This window comes from Numida meleagris, chromosome 20, assembly GCF_002078875.1.
Source record: "Numida meleagris isolate 19003 breed g44 Domestic line chromosome 20, NumMel1.0, whole genome shotgun sequence".
Lineage (NCBI taxonomy): Eukaryota > Metazoa > Chordata > Aves > Galliformes > Numididae > Numida > Numida meleagris.
The window spans coordinates 4,876,919-4,893,234 of NC_034428.1; the positions used below are offsets into that span (position 1 = coordinate 4,876,919).

Genomic DNA, 16,316 nt, shown 5'->3' on the forward strand with positions numbered 1-16,316 from the left:
GACAGCATTTAGAGAAGCTCATACACTTGGCTAACAAAACACGGACTCTACAAAAATAACTCGAGCCAGGATTTCTCAGAAGACACAAGGTGCAAAGGACTTGCTGTGGGCACTGAGAACCTTCCCAGAGCTGATGCCATGGGTTTCAAGAGTGACACAATCACAATCAGAAGCAGACTCACAAGTTCAAGGAGATGAAGAAGCATAATCTTTAGTTGTTCAGTTTCACAAATCATACATTGCTTTGGCAGCACCTGCATAAAACCAGCAGCTGCCAGTGCCATTTTAGCACCTTCATGCTCCATGTGAGCACTGTCCACTAAATCAAAAGATCCTGACGAATACTCTAAACACTGGCAGTTGTAACTGGGTGCCAGAATTGCCCTGTCTGCATAACATTGGTTCTCAGAGCAAGGTTTTATTAACACATCACCACAGCTCATTTGCCTCTTGTAACCAAGCCCAGTGATCTTTCTTGCAGCAGACCAGGATAAACCACACTCCAGTTGCCCCATTCCGTGAGCAAGCCTTGGGGTGTGTACGCAGCCACCACAACACACAAATAACGGGGCAGCTGCCACAGGTTCCTACCTGAAGTCCACCCAACAGCTGAGGCTAGCACAGTACTGGAGATCCTGGTCAGCTTTCTACTGTGCTCACTGCTCTCCATTACTAAACATGAGAAATCAGAAGACAGCAAAAGCTTATAGCACTCACAAAACTTCTAAAGGGCTTGCACCTCCTCTAAAAGAGGGATAAAGCCACACTTACACCTCAATTGCATTATTCTCACAGAACACTTCTGCGTTCCCTTAAAAGAAGCAGCAGGTATCACCACTGTCATTGTACATGAAGCCTGTTTGTTTTCCTTCAGTTCTTTCTCTGTGAGGATTTCTGCTACGGCAGAAGTCAGGACAGTTGGTTGGAATCCTGACTAATAAATCCTGCAGCAGGTCTCATGCACACAGACTTCAGCCAGGCCTCTTGGTCTAACATTCACAGGTGAAGTCAGATGCTCCATCATGCCAGTCCCACACTCAGGTGCCATGCACACCTTTGCTCCAGCAGGCACAGAATCTTGATTGTAAGCATTCTTCACCTTCCACTAGAAACCAAAGATCTTCATCCTGTACCATACAAGTGGTGGGATCGCCAGGACCTCCAGCCTCCAGAGGAAAGCATAAGATATTGCCTCTAAAATTCTTACAGTTAAAGCAAAGGATTGATTACTCAACCAGTCTTTAGGCACAGCTAGGCACATTTTTAACCCAACTATTTTTGAATATTCTTAAACAATTGTCAAACCACAAATTCCTGAGCAGCACCAAGCACCAGAACAATTATAGCCCTAGAGGCACACTGTCTTACAGGGGCTCGGCGGGCACCCCGCCAGGAGGGCCGGGCACAGCAGGACAGCTCCGCCCTTACTGCTGGGTGCGCCCAGAGGGGTTGAGACCTCCAGGGCTGCACCCCCTCCACACACAGTACCGAAGGGAAACTGAAGGCTTTGTCCCTTGGGCGAGCTCATCCCGCCTGCACTTCGCGGCCGGGGCTGCGCTACGCGGCTGCAGAAGCCAGAGACTCCAATCTGAAGCCTGGGAGCCCCGCACACTGCAGCGGTGCTGCCCCGGACGGGCTCGGCCGCCCCGCACGGCGCCGGTTCCTGGTTCCGCACAGCTGCGGGGGGACGCGGGACTCGAGGCAGCGCTCCGCCCGCCCGTTCCGTCTCCGTTAAACGGCAGGACCGGGAGGCGCCAGACCCTACGGAGCCCCGGGCCCTGCTCCACCGCCCCCCTCGGGGCCTGCCCCCACGGCCTCCCCCGGTGCAGGCCGCAGCCGGGGCCTCCCTCACCGCCGCCCCGGGGGAGGGAAAAGGAAGCGGCGGGGTACGGTTGCGGGGCTGGAAACGGCGGATCCCGGCGCTTCCCGCGCGGCGCTCACCATGGCGGCTCGGCGGGGCTGCGCTGGGCGGTGGCAACGGCGGCGCCTCCCGGTCCGCTCCGCTCCGCTCTCCCTCCTTCCGAGGCAGGCCGCGGCCCTTCCACTTCCGCCGTTGCCTAGGAGTGAACATCCGGGTCAGCGCCGCGCCGCCCCGCCCTCTCGCCACTGGCCGACCAATCAGAGCGCGGCTCGCCGGCCATCGCCAAGTATGGAGCGCTGCGCGCGTACGGGGCGGGAGGGAAGGGCGGGAGGAACCATTCCCCGCAGCGGGGCGGGGGGAGCAGCGCGAGGCGCTACCAACGTCAGCGCGGGGGTGGGGAAAGCTGAGACCGGAAGGAGCGCGGCCAATCAGGGGCAAGGGGCGGGGCCTGCGGGAGCGCGCCGGCGCGCCGCTGTCGTGGTTCTGCCTGAACGCTCCGAGAGCCTGAAACCGCCCCAAGGTGGAAGGGAGAGCGGGGCTTAGCGCTGCGAGCTGCAGCTTACGGGTTTACGTGTGCTGCCGCTCTCTCCTCCATTTCTTCAGCCCCAGAGGACAGGTGATGAGGAATAGTCGGCCTCTGGCTAATTAAGGAGAAGGCTAATTTGAACTGCAAGCATCTAGCTTGCTTGGGAGCTTAGCTTTGATTCCATAAAGCATGCGTGTGCCTGCTGGAAGGTGAGCAGGTGCTTGCATATTTTGATGACTTCAGGGTTCAAGAAGCTGATAGAGATCTCAGCTATGAGATAAACATCAACGAATCTGGGTGTATGCGTAAATAAACCATTTCTGCTTTCCTCTGACTGTCCTAGGAAGAAATCTATTCCTAAAACACTAGTTTGCCTTTTGATGATCTCAGGTTAAACTGATCCCCATTCCTGACCGTCCTTCCTGTGCAGCCCCAGGAGAGCATGAGTCAATAACGGCACAGCTTTCCTTTGCAGCTTTTTGGGAGCAATTTTTTGGCCTGTGCTTCACAGGAGCTTTGGTGCGGGGATCCTGGGAACCCTCTGCTGATGCTCCCTGGCTCCTGTATTAAGGGCTTGGCCATGGTGAGCCAAAAGCCCCGCTCTTGTTCCATTTGCTTTCCTCCGTTTGCTGTAGAAACTGGAAATGCTTCAAGGGGAGTCATGCATTGCTTCCTGCTCTGATGCAATGGTGTGAAACTCCACGGCCTGTGTGCAATCGTAACAGAACTGATGTATTCTTAAGGGAAGCGCTTCATTTTTTCCTGGGAGGTAACGGTTTGCGGTCCATCCGCCCGCCAGGAGATAGCCAAGGCCAAGCTCTGACTTTCCACTAAGACATTATCACAGATGGTTTTGGTTCAACCGTGAATTTCAGCAGCTCTCAGATACCACGCAGAACCTTCCAAGAGATGACAACTCGGGCTGTGCTCACTTAACAACACAGGGCAAAACAGCCACAACTTTCAGGTTCAAGGCAACAAGCTGGTTTCCAGGGACGTGATGTGTGCTAGCATGAGCTGCCAGCCAGTGCAAGGCGGAACTGTCGGAGGTCAGCTTGCACAACACAAGACCACATCCCCATGTAACAGTTATCACACGCATTATAAAACCCAAACTGTCCTATCTGTTGATGACCGTTGCTGTCACCCATTTTTCTAAGTTAACCTTGGCCTACATTTGGTTTATTTGTTTCTTTTTTCATTCCTCTGTCGCTGTTTTTCAACCTTTGGTCTTTTTGGTGTAGAAACAAAATGATTCTGGGAAGCAAAGGGTGGAAGGCAGAAGAATGATAACCTCAGGAAAAAAAGAGCTATGTTACTTCACAAACAAAAGCATATTAAAAAAAAAAACCACTACCAAATAAGCCCTAGGATGAGAAATAATGTCTAGGAGAGAGGCCACATGACCTCAAAAGGCATTTCCTGCTCTAGAGTCTCCAAATTCAATTCTTTGCCAGTCCTATTCAGCCTAGCCTCCCTGAAGCCAGTTTGTAACATGCAGCGATCCAAGCGCCTTCTATTTTCCAGTCCCCACATCCTTCAGTCCTTGCATTCCTTCAGAGGTCCCTACCAGTAGTAATTAAGAAAAGGCAGCCTTCATTACTCAATAGATGAGTCCTTCCTTTTGCAGGGTTCCACGCATCTAACGTGGACATTTTCATTGCAGCAAGGTCTGAGAGGACAGAACACATAAGCTTGAAAACACGTGTTCTAAACCTCACAACTCCTGTCACAGAACTCATGCAAACTACTCAATGATTGTTTTGCTTTCAGGTCTTACAGTTCATGTACAAAAAAGGTTTCTAGCTGCTTGCTGAAGACAGAGCAAAAGCAGAATAATGCAGCCTCATATATTTTAAACAGTTTGAGATCCGAATGACCGTTGATGCCAAGAGGATGTTTTTCTTACAAGAAGAAATACAAGCATCCTGGGTTTTGTTTTCCTGCTAGTAGGTAGAAAGCAGAATAAACAGCTGCTTTTTGTTTTCCCAAAAATATTTGTGTTAAGAAAATCTGCAGATTCCTTTTGAAATCGATGTAACGTCTTTTCAAATGGGGACCAGCTGCTTGCTTTGCTTGTTTATAGCAGGACACGCTTAAGGGAATTTTTTTGTTTGTTTATTAAGATGTAGGAGCAAGCTCTTCCTGGTAAGCTGCAATTTAAAGCGTGGAGATCTCAGCTGGCAGAAGGCTCCACGGATGTAACTACAGTTGTAGCCATGCTACCTTCTGTTGCAGTTCTTGGAGGGGCTGACACAAAACAAAGCTAATTCAGTCTGTGAGTGGGAGACATTCAATAGACCTGAGCACTGTGAGAATGAGTTAGCTGCACTCCAGGCACGTCCCGCACCTCCCAGCATGGAATCATCCACCTAAAGCCAAGAGTGTGCTCAAAAGGCTCAGTGGCAGGCATTATGCATCTTAGAATGAGGGCCTATAAACAAAGGAAGCAAACAATTATGTTAGTTGGTGGCTTAACAGCCCTACAACATCAGATTCATGTGCAATGAATAACGAGGCTTTTGATCTTTTAATCAGCAACTATAAAATACATATGCTTTCCCTGTACTTTTGATTGTATTCAAGGAAGCAAAAGGATAAATACTTGTTTTTTTTTTTTTTGTGAGTACTTGTCACGTTTAGCCAGAACTCCATACAACATTTGCGGTCCAACACGATTCTGTTTTATTCTCCTTGCATGTGTTGCATGCATGGTGAAATGCTGTTTATTTTGTTTATTCCAGCATTAGCCAGGACCAAAGGTAACTGAGAACATGCTTAGAAACAAGGTCCTAAAGAAAGCTTTAACGCTTCACCGAATGCTCATTTTTCCACTAAAGAAAAAGACATCTTAGGCTTTTTTTTTTTTTCAGTCAGATTGCCCATTTTCTTTCATGTCCAGCTTGAGGCACTTGAAAGATATGTAAACTTTTATTAGGGGTTCTCATAAATTGAATTTACTGCTGCAAGAGTCTCTACTTCCAGCAATGGTAAAGTCTAGCTTGCTGGTTTTTATTAGTCAGTCAGTAAACCAGCAGCATCACTTGATTTGAGGCTGAAAACTGAGCGTTTCTTGGAAACTAATATAGAAAAGAGGTACCTACAACACTACCCAATGGTTTGGAATTTCGTGTTCAAGGCACAGATAGTTCTCACTATGGAGATCTTTGTACACACAGTCAAAATAGCCGCACAAACAATAAAAACCGCCTCCCTCCCATTCCAATTCCAAGGCAACTTTGCTGAGGGTACTCTTCCAAGAGCTGGTGAGAAAATCAAAATACAATGTTCAGTAAAAAGCAACATACTGTGCATTTGGAGAGGTTTGAGGCACTCCTCTTCCTGTACCAACACTAAAACAAGGCTCCAAAATGAGACTTCGTCAGAACCCAAGCAGATAACCTGCCTACCTTAAAGGTTCATTTGAATAATGTAAAAAGCAATAAACTTAGCGGCCTGAAATGTCCATATAGTTTTTTATTTCAGTCCAGAAGTACCTGCCCACCTTTATATGAGAACAGTGCCTCTAGAAGCAGCTTGGAGTTGTTTGCAGCCACGCTCTACGCCCCATAGATTTCCATCCAGTTGCATTTCACTGAATGTGTGATGCCCGTGGGCAAATGTGTGAGCCCTATCTGAAACCTCACCACACCAAACCCAGCAGAGCCTGTTCAGAAAAGGACCACGAGGCTTCCTTTAGGTATCAGTCCCAAAGAGCAGACTGCAGGATTACTGGGATTGTTTGCTTTTCTGCATACGCCTCTTCACTGCGTATCCAGGGATGCTGTTTACTTCTGTGCTTGTGATTGCTCTTTTACCTTTATATTTTAAGTATAAAAAGTGCAACAGAAACGACCTCTCAGAACTGTCTTTAGCCTGAGCAAAGAGTATAAACAACATTCTTGTCAAACTTGGTCATTAACTGTAGTAATAATGTCTGCAGCCTGTCATTAAAAGAGAAGCAAGGAGAGGCTGATTAAATGCACCAGAAAGACACAAAACTTTCCATTCCTTGACACGTTGCACTTCACTGGAAGCGTGCTAATATACCAGCCAAAAGAGTTGTAAGGGCTTGGATTCCTTCTTAATACAATAGTCATGGTTCACTAGTTAGAATCTGTATAGAATTAGTCAGTGACACGGGCAAATGGAAGAAAGTACTTAAAGAGCTGAGAAGCAGCACTCTTCTGCAGGATTATTCATTAGAAAATCTCAATCAGTACAGTGCATTAGTTCTTTTTCTATTTCAACTATCAAACTAAAAAATGGATCACAAAGTAGTACACATCAAATGAAGATGAGAAGTGTTATAGTAGTGCTGATGCCTGCAAGGGAGACAGCCAAAACACGGGAGTGAGCAGGAGCTCAGATCACTCCTTCCATGCAAGTGCATTCCTTCAGGTTCTTGAGGCAAACTTCACATTCATGGCAAAAGCAGCTTAAAGCAGAATTAGCACAAGCTCTGACACATCTTGTTCCATTTTTCAACGTTCCACTTCAATCAGCTGTACCTGACAACAGTAACCAGCAGTACAGCACCGCTGAATGTAACATTACATCAGCTTTGCAAAACTGGCATGAAATACATTAGCACAGGCACAGGATGGACTTGCTTATTAATGTGAATGTGATCGCTGTGAAAGGGCTGAGTGATACCTCACTCTGCATCACAAGCTCTTTCCTAACGCAGCATACCTCAGCCCTGAGCCTATTGTTCATCCCCACAGTATCTGACTGCCTTCCACATAAAATCAATAAGAATAGCAAAGTAGACTTAATGGAGTCTCTGGCACTTTTCCCACTTGAAGGCAAAGTCCTGCTGAGAAGGGGTTTCTTTTTCCTCAGACTTTGGATTTAGACTTCTTTTTGTTGTGGCTCAAGTAGCATGGAGGCTTTCAAAGAGGAAAATAAGCATCAGTATCTGCTGGCAAACACTGGTTCTAAGTGTGAGGAAAAAAAATAAATGAAGTGGTGGCCAAGAGAAGTTTCCTGCCCGGGTCTCATTCTCTCTGTAACATGAAAGAAGCATTCTGAGAGCAAGTGGGGACCCACTATGGCTGTGTCAACCAATTCAAGCAGATAACTCCTACGCTGCTGTCTTCCTATGCAGATTACTGCTGCTCTTGGCAGAAAAAAAAGTGTGTGTGGGAGGGGACTCATGTTATTTAAAAAATATGTGAGAAATTACACGTGTATTCTTTGGAAAAGAGAAGATCGGGAACACATTCATGCCCAACAGGGAACTGACAAGAGAGATGCTATAGGATTGAAAACGTGCCTCGCACCAGAAGAAGAGGTGATGTGCTCATCCTGGGCAAAAAGTCAGGATTTAAAAGAAAGTCGGTTGTAGTTTTGTAAAAAAAATAAAATAAAATATTGAGGTGAATGTGAATTTGTCCCATATTGCATTATGCTAGGGGAAAGAGTGAAAAGACAAGTAACAGCCTAAAGAGTTGAGCTGTGGTTGGGGTAGCACCAGGGAAGCTCTCCACCTCTGGGTACAAGTAGGGACTGTGCCCTCTGCAAGCCTCTGCACAGCTTCTTCCCTAGGGAAAAACAACTCTGGAGAACAGCAGTAGTACCTCTCCACCTTAGCTTCCCAGTTCTGTCTCTTGATTACTTGATGGCCATCTGTTGAACAACAACCCACAGTGTATTTAAGTCAATGCCTAATGTTTAGCCCGTGAACAATCCTATTATTTTAATACTTTAAGTGAGGTACACAATTAAGTCAACTGGTGATAGAAGATCTGAACCTACTACAGTTTGATTTCCATCACAGAAAGACAGAGATTTGTGAAGCTTTCTAGCTTCTTTCAGTGCCCAGCCCCTTCTATCTTTCATGTTTTTATTTACTATGCTGACAAAAAGACTGGAAAGAAAGGAGAAGAGAGTGCAAGGGAAGAAGGGAGGGAAGGTAGCTCATGCCAGACTGTGAAATGTAAAACAGGTTTTTGAAAACCACATGACCTAAACATCACCCTGGAGTCATACAATAATAAATACTCAATATTAAATGGAAAGGATCTAATTGCCAACTAACTGTAGCAATGCACAGAAGAGGCTGTCTTTGGACACATTCTCTCCTGCCTTAGTTTTCCCTTGGGTGAGTGAGGGAGAAGGGGTGCAGAGAATGTGTTCTAGATTGTCAGTGGGTAACATTTTCCAGAGACCCCTCTCATCAGTCAGTGACTCCAGGATTTAAAAGAAGCAGACATTTCTCAGAAGAAATCTGGACATCCAAAACAATTACACTGAACTATTCCATCTCCTTAGAAGGGATTTAAAGCATCAGGTTCCTGACACAAGGCTGTCAAAATACTTCAAGACCCATTACAGAGCAGCATGACCCTTTATAAATCGTCTTACAGCCCAGCAACTCACGGCCACTTCCTTCATCCGTGAAGAAATGGTGCATTCCAGCAACTCTAAAACTCTGAAAACGAGTAAGTGTGAAGTGAGACTACACATTGGCAATAACAAATACCCAGCAGAGGCCAAAGAGAAGACAGTATTTCTGGGCTGTTTCTAAAATATTGATTGCTGGAGTTTAAATTGGGGGAAAAAGAAAAGAATTATCTGGATGCTTCAAATATCTTTTCCCTCCTAATATTTTTCAGAGCTGAGTCTGAGTGCCTGGAAATAGGAGGGTGGAGCTGGCACACTGGGATGTACCACAGGATCAGCGGTTTCAGAAAACACTTCTTCATCCGGTCAGGGAAAAAATTGCTTGATGCTGCTGGTATTTTTATAAGCAATTTGATGCATGGTTCTATTTTTGATACTGACCCCAATGTGAAGCGATGTGAGTACAGTGGATGAGGAAGAGGAGAAAATGAGGCTCCCTTTACAGGGAAAAAGATCTGCCTTCTCCAGTGAGAGCTTTTAAAGCAGCAATGGTTTGGTTTAACCATGTGCTTTCCAAAAACCTAAAAAAACCCAAACAACTAGATTGTTAACTAAGTAAAAATAAGAGCCTATGGTGAATGTTTCACGTTTTGCTTTGGTGAAGGAGTTAAATCCATGCCTTCCATTATTGCTCTAGACCAAGAACAGTTACACCTTTAAGATAAACCAAAGAGCACAAACAATAATAAACAACTTCAGAAAATTTTTACCCACTTTGGAAAGTTCTGAATTTATTTGTCAGCTTAGTCTTTATCTTACTTTTTAAAAAACTTCCAGTTTCCTAAAACAGAGCCTTCTCCTCCCTAAGTTGAACTTCATCAAAACAAGTGAACGCTGTTAAAAATTCATACTAACTTTTGATATGATTACTAGAAAAGCGCTGTTTTTTTTTTTTTTTTAAAACAAGGCTTCTAGAGGAAGACTTTCAGAAAAAAAAAAAAAGCCTACGCAACATTTGGAAGCTAAACTTCATTACAGTGAGCTTGAAACTATTTACACGCACATTCCCAGTTTCACAACACTGCAGCCCACTTCAGGCTGTACCAAAGACTCGTGATTCATTTAAGCTCGTAATTCATATAGCACCCCTCCCACAAATCCTTACCCTTACGTTACCATCATAACTTCCTGAATAACACAGTTTTCTTTCTGATGATATTCAGTTGCTTTTCCCACATAAGGAAACAGGGCATAGGGCTGAGGCTGGCCTTAAATTAAGGAGGCAATGCCTAGGGCATCAGTAGGGGTTGGTAACTGCTTTCTGCTCACACCTGTACCTCATTTCAGGCCCTGAGGAGATGCTGAAGACAAGAGCTGTGCAGGATGAAGGTCCTCTGTGTCTTGCTGTGGAAACGGCTGTCTATGGGATGAAATGAACTCTGTGACTCCCAGTTAGGGCCCTACAGCAAAAAAAGGGCTCTTACCGAACAAGAGGTGGGAGCCCTGGGGGGAGCAGCTCTGCGGGGTGGGCCCTGGTAAAGGCCTGTGAAGGGATGAGAATGCTACCTGATGGATCTGAGGCCTCACAAAGGCAGGGCGGGAGCCCTGGATGAAGAGATGGAGCCCAGGAGGGGCTGGAGCTGCAGGGCCGAGCGCTACGGGGAAGAACAGCCTTTTTGGGGCCGGGGACTGTGGGAAGGAACGGCCTTGAGGAACCGAGCCGCCATCGCGCCTTCCCGCCGGTAACCTTGACAACGGGCCGAGCGAAGTCTCGCGAGAGATCCTTTGCCACCTCTAGCCCGCCGAGGAGAGACTCGCGAGACTTGCTGTGAGGTGGAGGAGGTGGCAGAGGCGCGGCCTGAGGTGGGAGGGGTCTGTCAAGATGGCGTCGGAGGGCGAGCTGGGCAGGAAGTGGGATCGCTGCCTCGCGGATTCCGCCGTCAAGCTGGGTAAGGGCGGGGAGGGCCCGGCGCAGGAGGAGGGCTCGGGGAGGAGCGGCGGCGGCTCGGTGTGCGCCCCGGGGCTGTGCGTATCGCCGTTCGGCCGGCACCGCGGTGCGGCCGTGCCCGGCGGGAAGGGCCCTGTCCGTCCCTGTGCCCTCCTCCGGGCCCGGCCTGGGCCGCTGGGGAATGGGGGGCACGGCGGGGGGTCCCGTGGCTCCGTCCTCGCCGGGAGGGCCGAGGAGCGGAGCGGCTGGAGGGAGCCCCGCAAGGTGACCTTGGCGGCGGGCACAGACCCCCGCCGGGCCCGGTGCCGTGCCCCCGCGCTGCTGCCCCAGGCCCGGCCCCGCCTCACCGCGGGCTGGTGGCGGAGGGTCGGGTTTGACCTCTGCTCTCGCTCCCCGTGTTGAAGGTGAGTGGTGTCTGCGAGAAATACCGTCAGCATTGAGCCCTGACTGGTATTGCCGCGTCCGTCCCCGCCACCACCTCGGTTTCGCCGTGACAGAAATTGGGGTTTAGAATTCCTTGTGTGCGAGGTGGGCTGGGTTTATTAAAAGCAACACGCGGTGTGGCATGCTGATAGCTTTGGCATGTGTTACATAGTACGGCGTGCACGCTTTGACGTTGAGCTTTCCATCCACCGTCCCAGCTCTGCACACAGAGTGCCTCTTCTTAAAGCATAAGAACATCTCTCCTTGTTTTTTTTTCTCTGCTTATTTGTCCTTAAAGTTAGGACCACGTGCCTGTCAGCAGCGCTTCACAAGTGCAACAAGCCTCTGATAACACTGACTGCGTCAACCTGGGAGTTCTGTGAGTGATCAGAATTTGTTTGTGTGGTTTGGTGAGCTCCGCATCACCATCTGAACTAGAGAGCAGTTGTGGCTTTGTGGAAAAAGAAACTTGGAGGTGTAGTGCTTAGGGATGTGATTTAGTGGACAGTATTGGTGGTAGGCAGACGGTTGGACTGGATGATCTTAGAGGTCTTTTCCAACCTTAATGATTCTGTGGAAAGAGTGCACCGAAGCAAATCTTTAAATGCCCTTTAAGGAGTGAAATGTGTCTGACATGGGAGGTGCAGGTGCCCTGTTGGTGCAGAAGTCTTTTTTTTGGGAACATAAATAATGTCTGAGAAATGTGTGTGTTTATCTCTTGTTGCTTTAGTGGCCTTAAGCTTGAAAGCTGATGAGGAACTCGGGGCTTTAGTTTCCTAATACTTTTCCATTAGAAAAGATGTTTAATAATTTTGAGTAAACTGAAACTTCCATTGTTTACAACAGGCCTTTGAGAAGTGTCAAGTGCTCTGGAGCAGTGTTTTGTCTTCTGAAATTCTATTCAGGTTTGCCTGACAAACATATCCAGATATGTTTATGTTTCCATACCACTGGTTGCTTTATCACAAAATATTAAGTATGCCAAATCATAAACAAGAATTCCATGCTGCAGCTGCATATTTAGGGGTTCTTTATGTGGAAAGCCTCCCTGGGAGGCTGGAAGAAGCAGATTCAGGTTTGGTTACGATGCAGCATGTCTCTTTATCAGGTCTTTTGTTTTCAGTTGGTGTTTTCTTCTGTCCTGAAGCGGTGATGGAGGAAATAAGGCGTACTTAGAATTTCTGCACTAGAGCTCTAGAGTTCCTGCTTGTTATATTCACAGTGCTGTTGAGTAGAGGTCTAAGTAAAATTCAAATCTGTCAGTGCGTTGCACCAGAAGGGCAGATGGGCTGCGCACTTTGATTTTATCCGTAGCTCTCCTTCTCCTCACGTGCAGCAGATTTTATTTTTGTGCTTCTAATCGAGTATCTACAGCAACCTCTTTTATGGCAATAACAGCAGAGTGACTCACTGTGAACTCTGAAAACTGTAACACCCCAGAAAGTGCTTCATATTGCAGTTGTTAGTGACTGAAGATGATGTTAGCCTTGAAAAGTGACATGGCTTGGGCAAACTGTTAACTGAGTACTGGCAGCACCAACTCGGATTATCTCAGTGGAAATGATTATTTTCTCTCCAAGAGTTCAAAAACTTGCATGGTTTTGATGATTTTTGTTTTTTTGGAAATGTTACTTCTGTGTTGGAGCCTCCAGTAAACTCTCAAGGGTGGTTATTATACTGGAAAGAAAATGGATGAGTTTTTTCACTTGAGAATTTTGTCAGTTATGTGAGATGTAGAAATTGACCGAATCCTCGCTTCTTGGTTGGCTGCTGGCTTCCTTCCTGTGTGTTCCATCACATCCCAAGCACTGGAGCAAGAAGCACCTTCCGAGCCAGTGGCTGGGAAAGAGCAAACCTTGTGATTAGCTCTGCATTTTCCCATTTCAGATACTGTAACTAAAGATGGACGTTCCATTTCTGAAGCCTTGCAAGCCTGGCAGTTTTCCAGCGTCTGTGAGAACTGTAGAGACCTACAACTCCTCTAAATTAACGTGAGGGATGGAGGTACACAGGTAGCAGAGGAGAGTACCTATATAAGCAAAAGTATGTTTTTAAATAATAGCTGTGGGGCACATGCAGCCTGTCCTGTCTTGTATTATTAGTCTGTTAGACTTCCTGCTAGTTTCTTAAAACAGTTTATTTGTATTTGGCTATGTTGTTTGTAGTTACACTGTACTGTTTTAGTTGGAGATGTCCTGCCACTGAAGTGTCCAAAATACATATTTATCTGAAGTTGTATCTTTTGAAACTCAGTATTGTATTTTTGACCTCTTGGTCACTACTTGTGTGCATCTTGTAATTCAGTATTAAAAGTCTTCCTCTTTTCTTGTACAAAACAGACTTGTTGTCGGGTCTAGTGAAGGCAGTATTTCATTTCAAAGAGCAGGATACTTTAAACCACTGTGTAAAATGTCGAAACATGGTTAAATGGGGCGTGTGTGCTAACCTTCTTTTTAAGGAGACTGACATATTTATTTTGCTCATGATGAGGATGTGTCTAAATCTAGCTGCAGCCGCAGTGTTTTGTACTTAGTGGGCTGGTTTGCGTGTTCTTGGCTAACCAGGGGGTTTCTCTGGTAAGTGATGCAGATCACTCTGACTTTGGTTTTGCACAGGTCTCAGCCTAACCCCATTGTTTAAAGATTGTTGGTTTCGGTGGTGGTTTTATTTTCTCTCTGCTTTGTTTTTTAACTAAGTGATAGTTTTTGCCTCTTTATTTGGGAAGACTCGTCAAGACTAGCAGAGTTGTTTGTTAGGCTATAATTGTGGGCAAATGGATATAATGTGCTGTTTTCAGAGTGAAGAGTATGTATGTAAGTGGAGGGGGACTTTGTATACACGTGTGGTGTTTTCTTTTGAAACTCATGTAGTTTTACACGATTAAATGCTGTAACTTACCTGTAACCCAACGGTAATCTAGGAAAGCTGTTTGCTTTTTGGCTTGTAGGTTAAGTTGCCGTGCTGACATCAGTTCATTTTTTTGCAGGAGATGAATGTTTTGAGGCATGTCTGTGTTTGACCGAGATTCAGCCTGGAAGCTTGTAAAGAACTCAGTATAGTAACGTTCATTTTCCTCTAATCCTCTGTTTTGACATCTGAAAATAAAATGCTTCTAATTCCCATTTAATAGGAATTTTTTTAAGGGAAGAAGGCATTTTCAATTCTACTGCAACTGTTACACGATTTCTTCTGGCTTGCATCATCTTGCCTGCTGGAATAGCTGTTTCTCTTAATGGCAAGGGTAGAATTGTATTGTTTGTGTCATTCCCCAGATTGAATTCGTCAGAAAGAGTCATTGTGTGGATTGCAATGTCAGTATTTTTAAATAATCCTTCACATGGCTATGAACAGGACAAAGTCAGTCTATATAATGATAAAACATGATTACACTTTCTGAAAACTGGATTAGACTTTGTCTAAATATACAAGAATCCTGAAATTCCTATTTCAAAGTATTTGTTAGTTGTTTTTTTTTTTTTTTTTTGCTTGGCAGTTCTAATGTGCCATCTAGTCTTAGCTACCAAGACAAAAGACTTACTTTTCATTTGGGAATTTGGTTTTAATGCTGGAGAATGCAAATGTCATGCGTGCACGCAACTGCATTATTATGTGCCTTTGTTTGTAACCCCAAGTTCTTTTCCTTTGTCTGCAAGGTGGCAGCTGGTGCTGTGTTTGGCTCATGCCAAGGAGCTGTAAGCAGTGCTGGGGGAAGCCCTGCTGGTCCCTTCCTCCAGCAGCTCCTGACAATATTTCTAGTGTGCCAGGAAGCCCTAAGGAAGAGCTGTGACGTCTGTGTGCTACTGCAGCCATTTCAAACCCCCCGACTACGTAAGATCTCTGCTGGAAATGAATGCAAAGTGTACCAACTTCCTCGTCCTCTGCATTAGTGCATTGTTAAGATGCCAGCCGTGCCTTTTTTGGGAACTGGCACATGGGGACACTGTCCAGCAGAACGGGACTCTTGCCAAGTGGTGTCCTGAATCACTTGTTAGGTCTATGAGATGTGACAGCAGTACGTGGGAGCAACTTGTTCCTTGATACATCATATTTAATTCTGTCTAAATCAGGGCTGCTGGTACACCTTTGATAAGAATAAACTGTTAGCAAGGGATTTGAGAAGAATTCAGGCTTCTTCTTGGAGCATTGCTACTACGTGATGCCATCTTGGCTTCTTGCTGTACCTTGTCACTACTCCTTAGCGGTGCTGGTAGATGTCAGTAATGGTCAGCCTGCATTGGGAGGGTGTGAAGGAGCATGGCTGCCAGAGAGTGCAACCCTGATTTGTGTCTAAAAGCTTGATGCAGTATTAAGAAGATCCTTTCTGCTGGCTGAATTATTCACAGAGCTGCTTTTCTCTTTTCTCCTTCCCCTCTAAAAGAAGGAAGGAGGAAATCTGCATGCCTTCTTGTCTCATTCGCCAGGGTGGAGAGGAAGAGTTTCTTCTCGGGCTCTGAGATTGAGTGGCTGTGACCGCGTAGGAGATCACGGGCTGAACATGATACTCCCTGCTGCACTCAGTCTACGTGCAGAAGTGCTGATGTCTGTCTAAGGTTTGCATCTGGGCAGTGGTTGAACTGCAGGAGTGCTAAGGGTGAAGGCGGCCCTTGAAAGCATGTTGGCCTTTTCATATTATGTGGATATTTGGATATTTTTATTCTGTCTTTCGAAGGATTCTGTGTTGCTGCAGCCATATGCTACAAGAAAACAAAACACACTTTTTCCGGCTTCTTCCTCGAGTACTCGGTGTATAGTTTCACTGTGTTTTCTTCCAGTGTCCTTGCTCGTTTTTCTGTCTGCAATGTAAACAGTCCACACGACAGGGGAGATGGGAATGAAAGCTTGAAGGTTGGTGTTTGAAGAAAATCTGACTCCTGCCACGAAAGACCTAGCTGCAAGCCTGCTTGGAATTAATTTTCTCTTGGTAAATCAGTGATTGCGTGCTCTCAGATTTCAACTGGTGTGAAGCCCTGCCCTGTGGTAGCTGTGGTGTGCAAAGAAGGCTCACTTTTGCACGATAGTTATCTATGTATATTGTCAGAATGTTTTTTATGAGTGAGATGGGGGGAGGATGGGATAGGACACGCTACAACAGGAGGGAAAGGATACTTGGTGAGCTGCCTGTTTTGAATACCTTGATTTTTCTTAAGTATTTGTCTAAAGCAAATTCTAACGCTGCTGAGCTGATGCTCAGGCCTGTGGATGAGATCAGC

The 16,316-nt window shown here is 46.2% G+C and overlaps 2 protein-coding genes and 1 long non-coding RNA gene across 9 annotated transcripts in view; 1 reads left to right on the plus strand and 2 right to left on the minus strand.

Annotated features, from left to right (window-relative positions):
* CAPZB (capping actin protein of muscle Z-line beta subunit) overlaps positions 1-2,094 on the minus strand; it is a 52,934-nt gene extending 50,840 nt beyond the window's left edge. For both annotated transcript variants that reach the window (XM_021417271.1, XM_021417270.1), the window contains exon 1: positions 1,942-2,094. In XM_021417271.1, the coding sequence (XP_021272946.1) occupies positions 1,942-1,944 (3 nt within the window). In that variant the 5' untranslated portion in view covers positions 1,945-2,094. The remainder of the gene's footprint in view (positions 1-1,941) is intronic.
* Positions 9,679-10,440, minus strand: LOC110408504. The gene is made up of 2 exons (XR_002444372.1): positions 10,302-10,440; positions 9,679-10,195 (listed from the first exon to the last, which is right to left on the minus strand). It is a non-coding gene; the product is annotated as an uncharacterized LOC110408504 (long non-coding RNA).
* Positions 10,531-16,316, plus strand: part of LOC110408499 (neuroblastoma suppressor of tumorigenicity 1) — a 33,259-nt gene continuing 27,473 nt past the window's right edge. For 3 of the 6 annotated variants that reach the window (XM_021417262.1, XM_021417267.1, XM_021417268.1), the window contains exon 1: positions 10,531-10,684. In XM_021417262.1, the coding sequence (XP_021272937.1) occupies positions 10,618-10,684 (67 nt within the window). In that variant the 5' untranslated portion in view covers positions 10,531-10,617. Of the gene's footprint in view, positions 10,685-10,777; positions 11,088-12,993; positions 13,150-16,316 lie in introns of those variants that run through there. The other 3 variants (XM_021417263.1, XM_021417269.1, XM_021417264.1) reach the window with 3 other exon arrangements.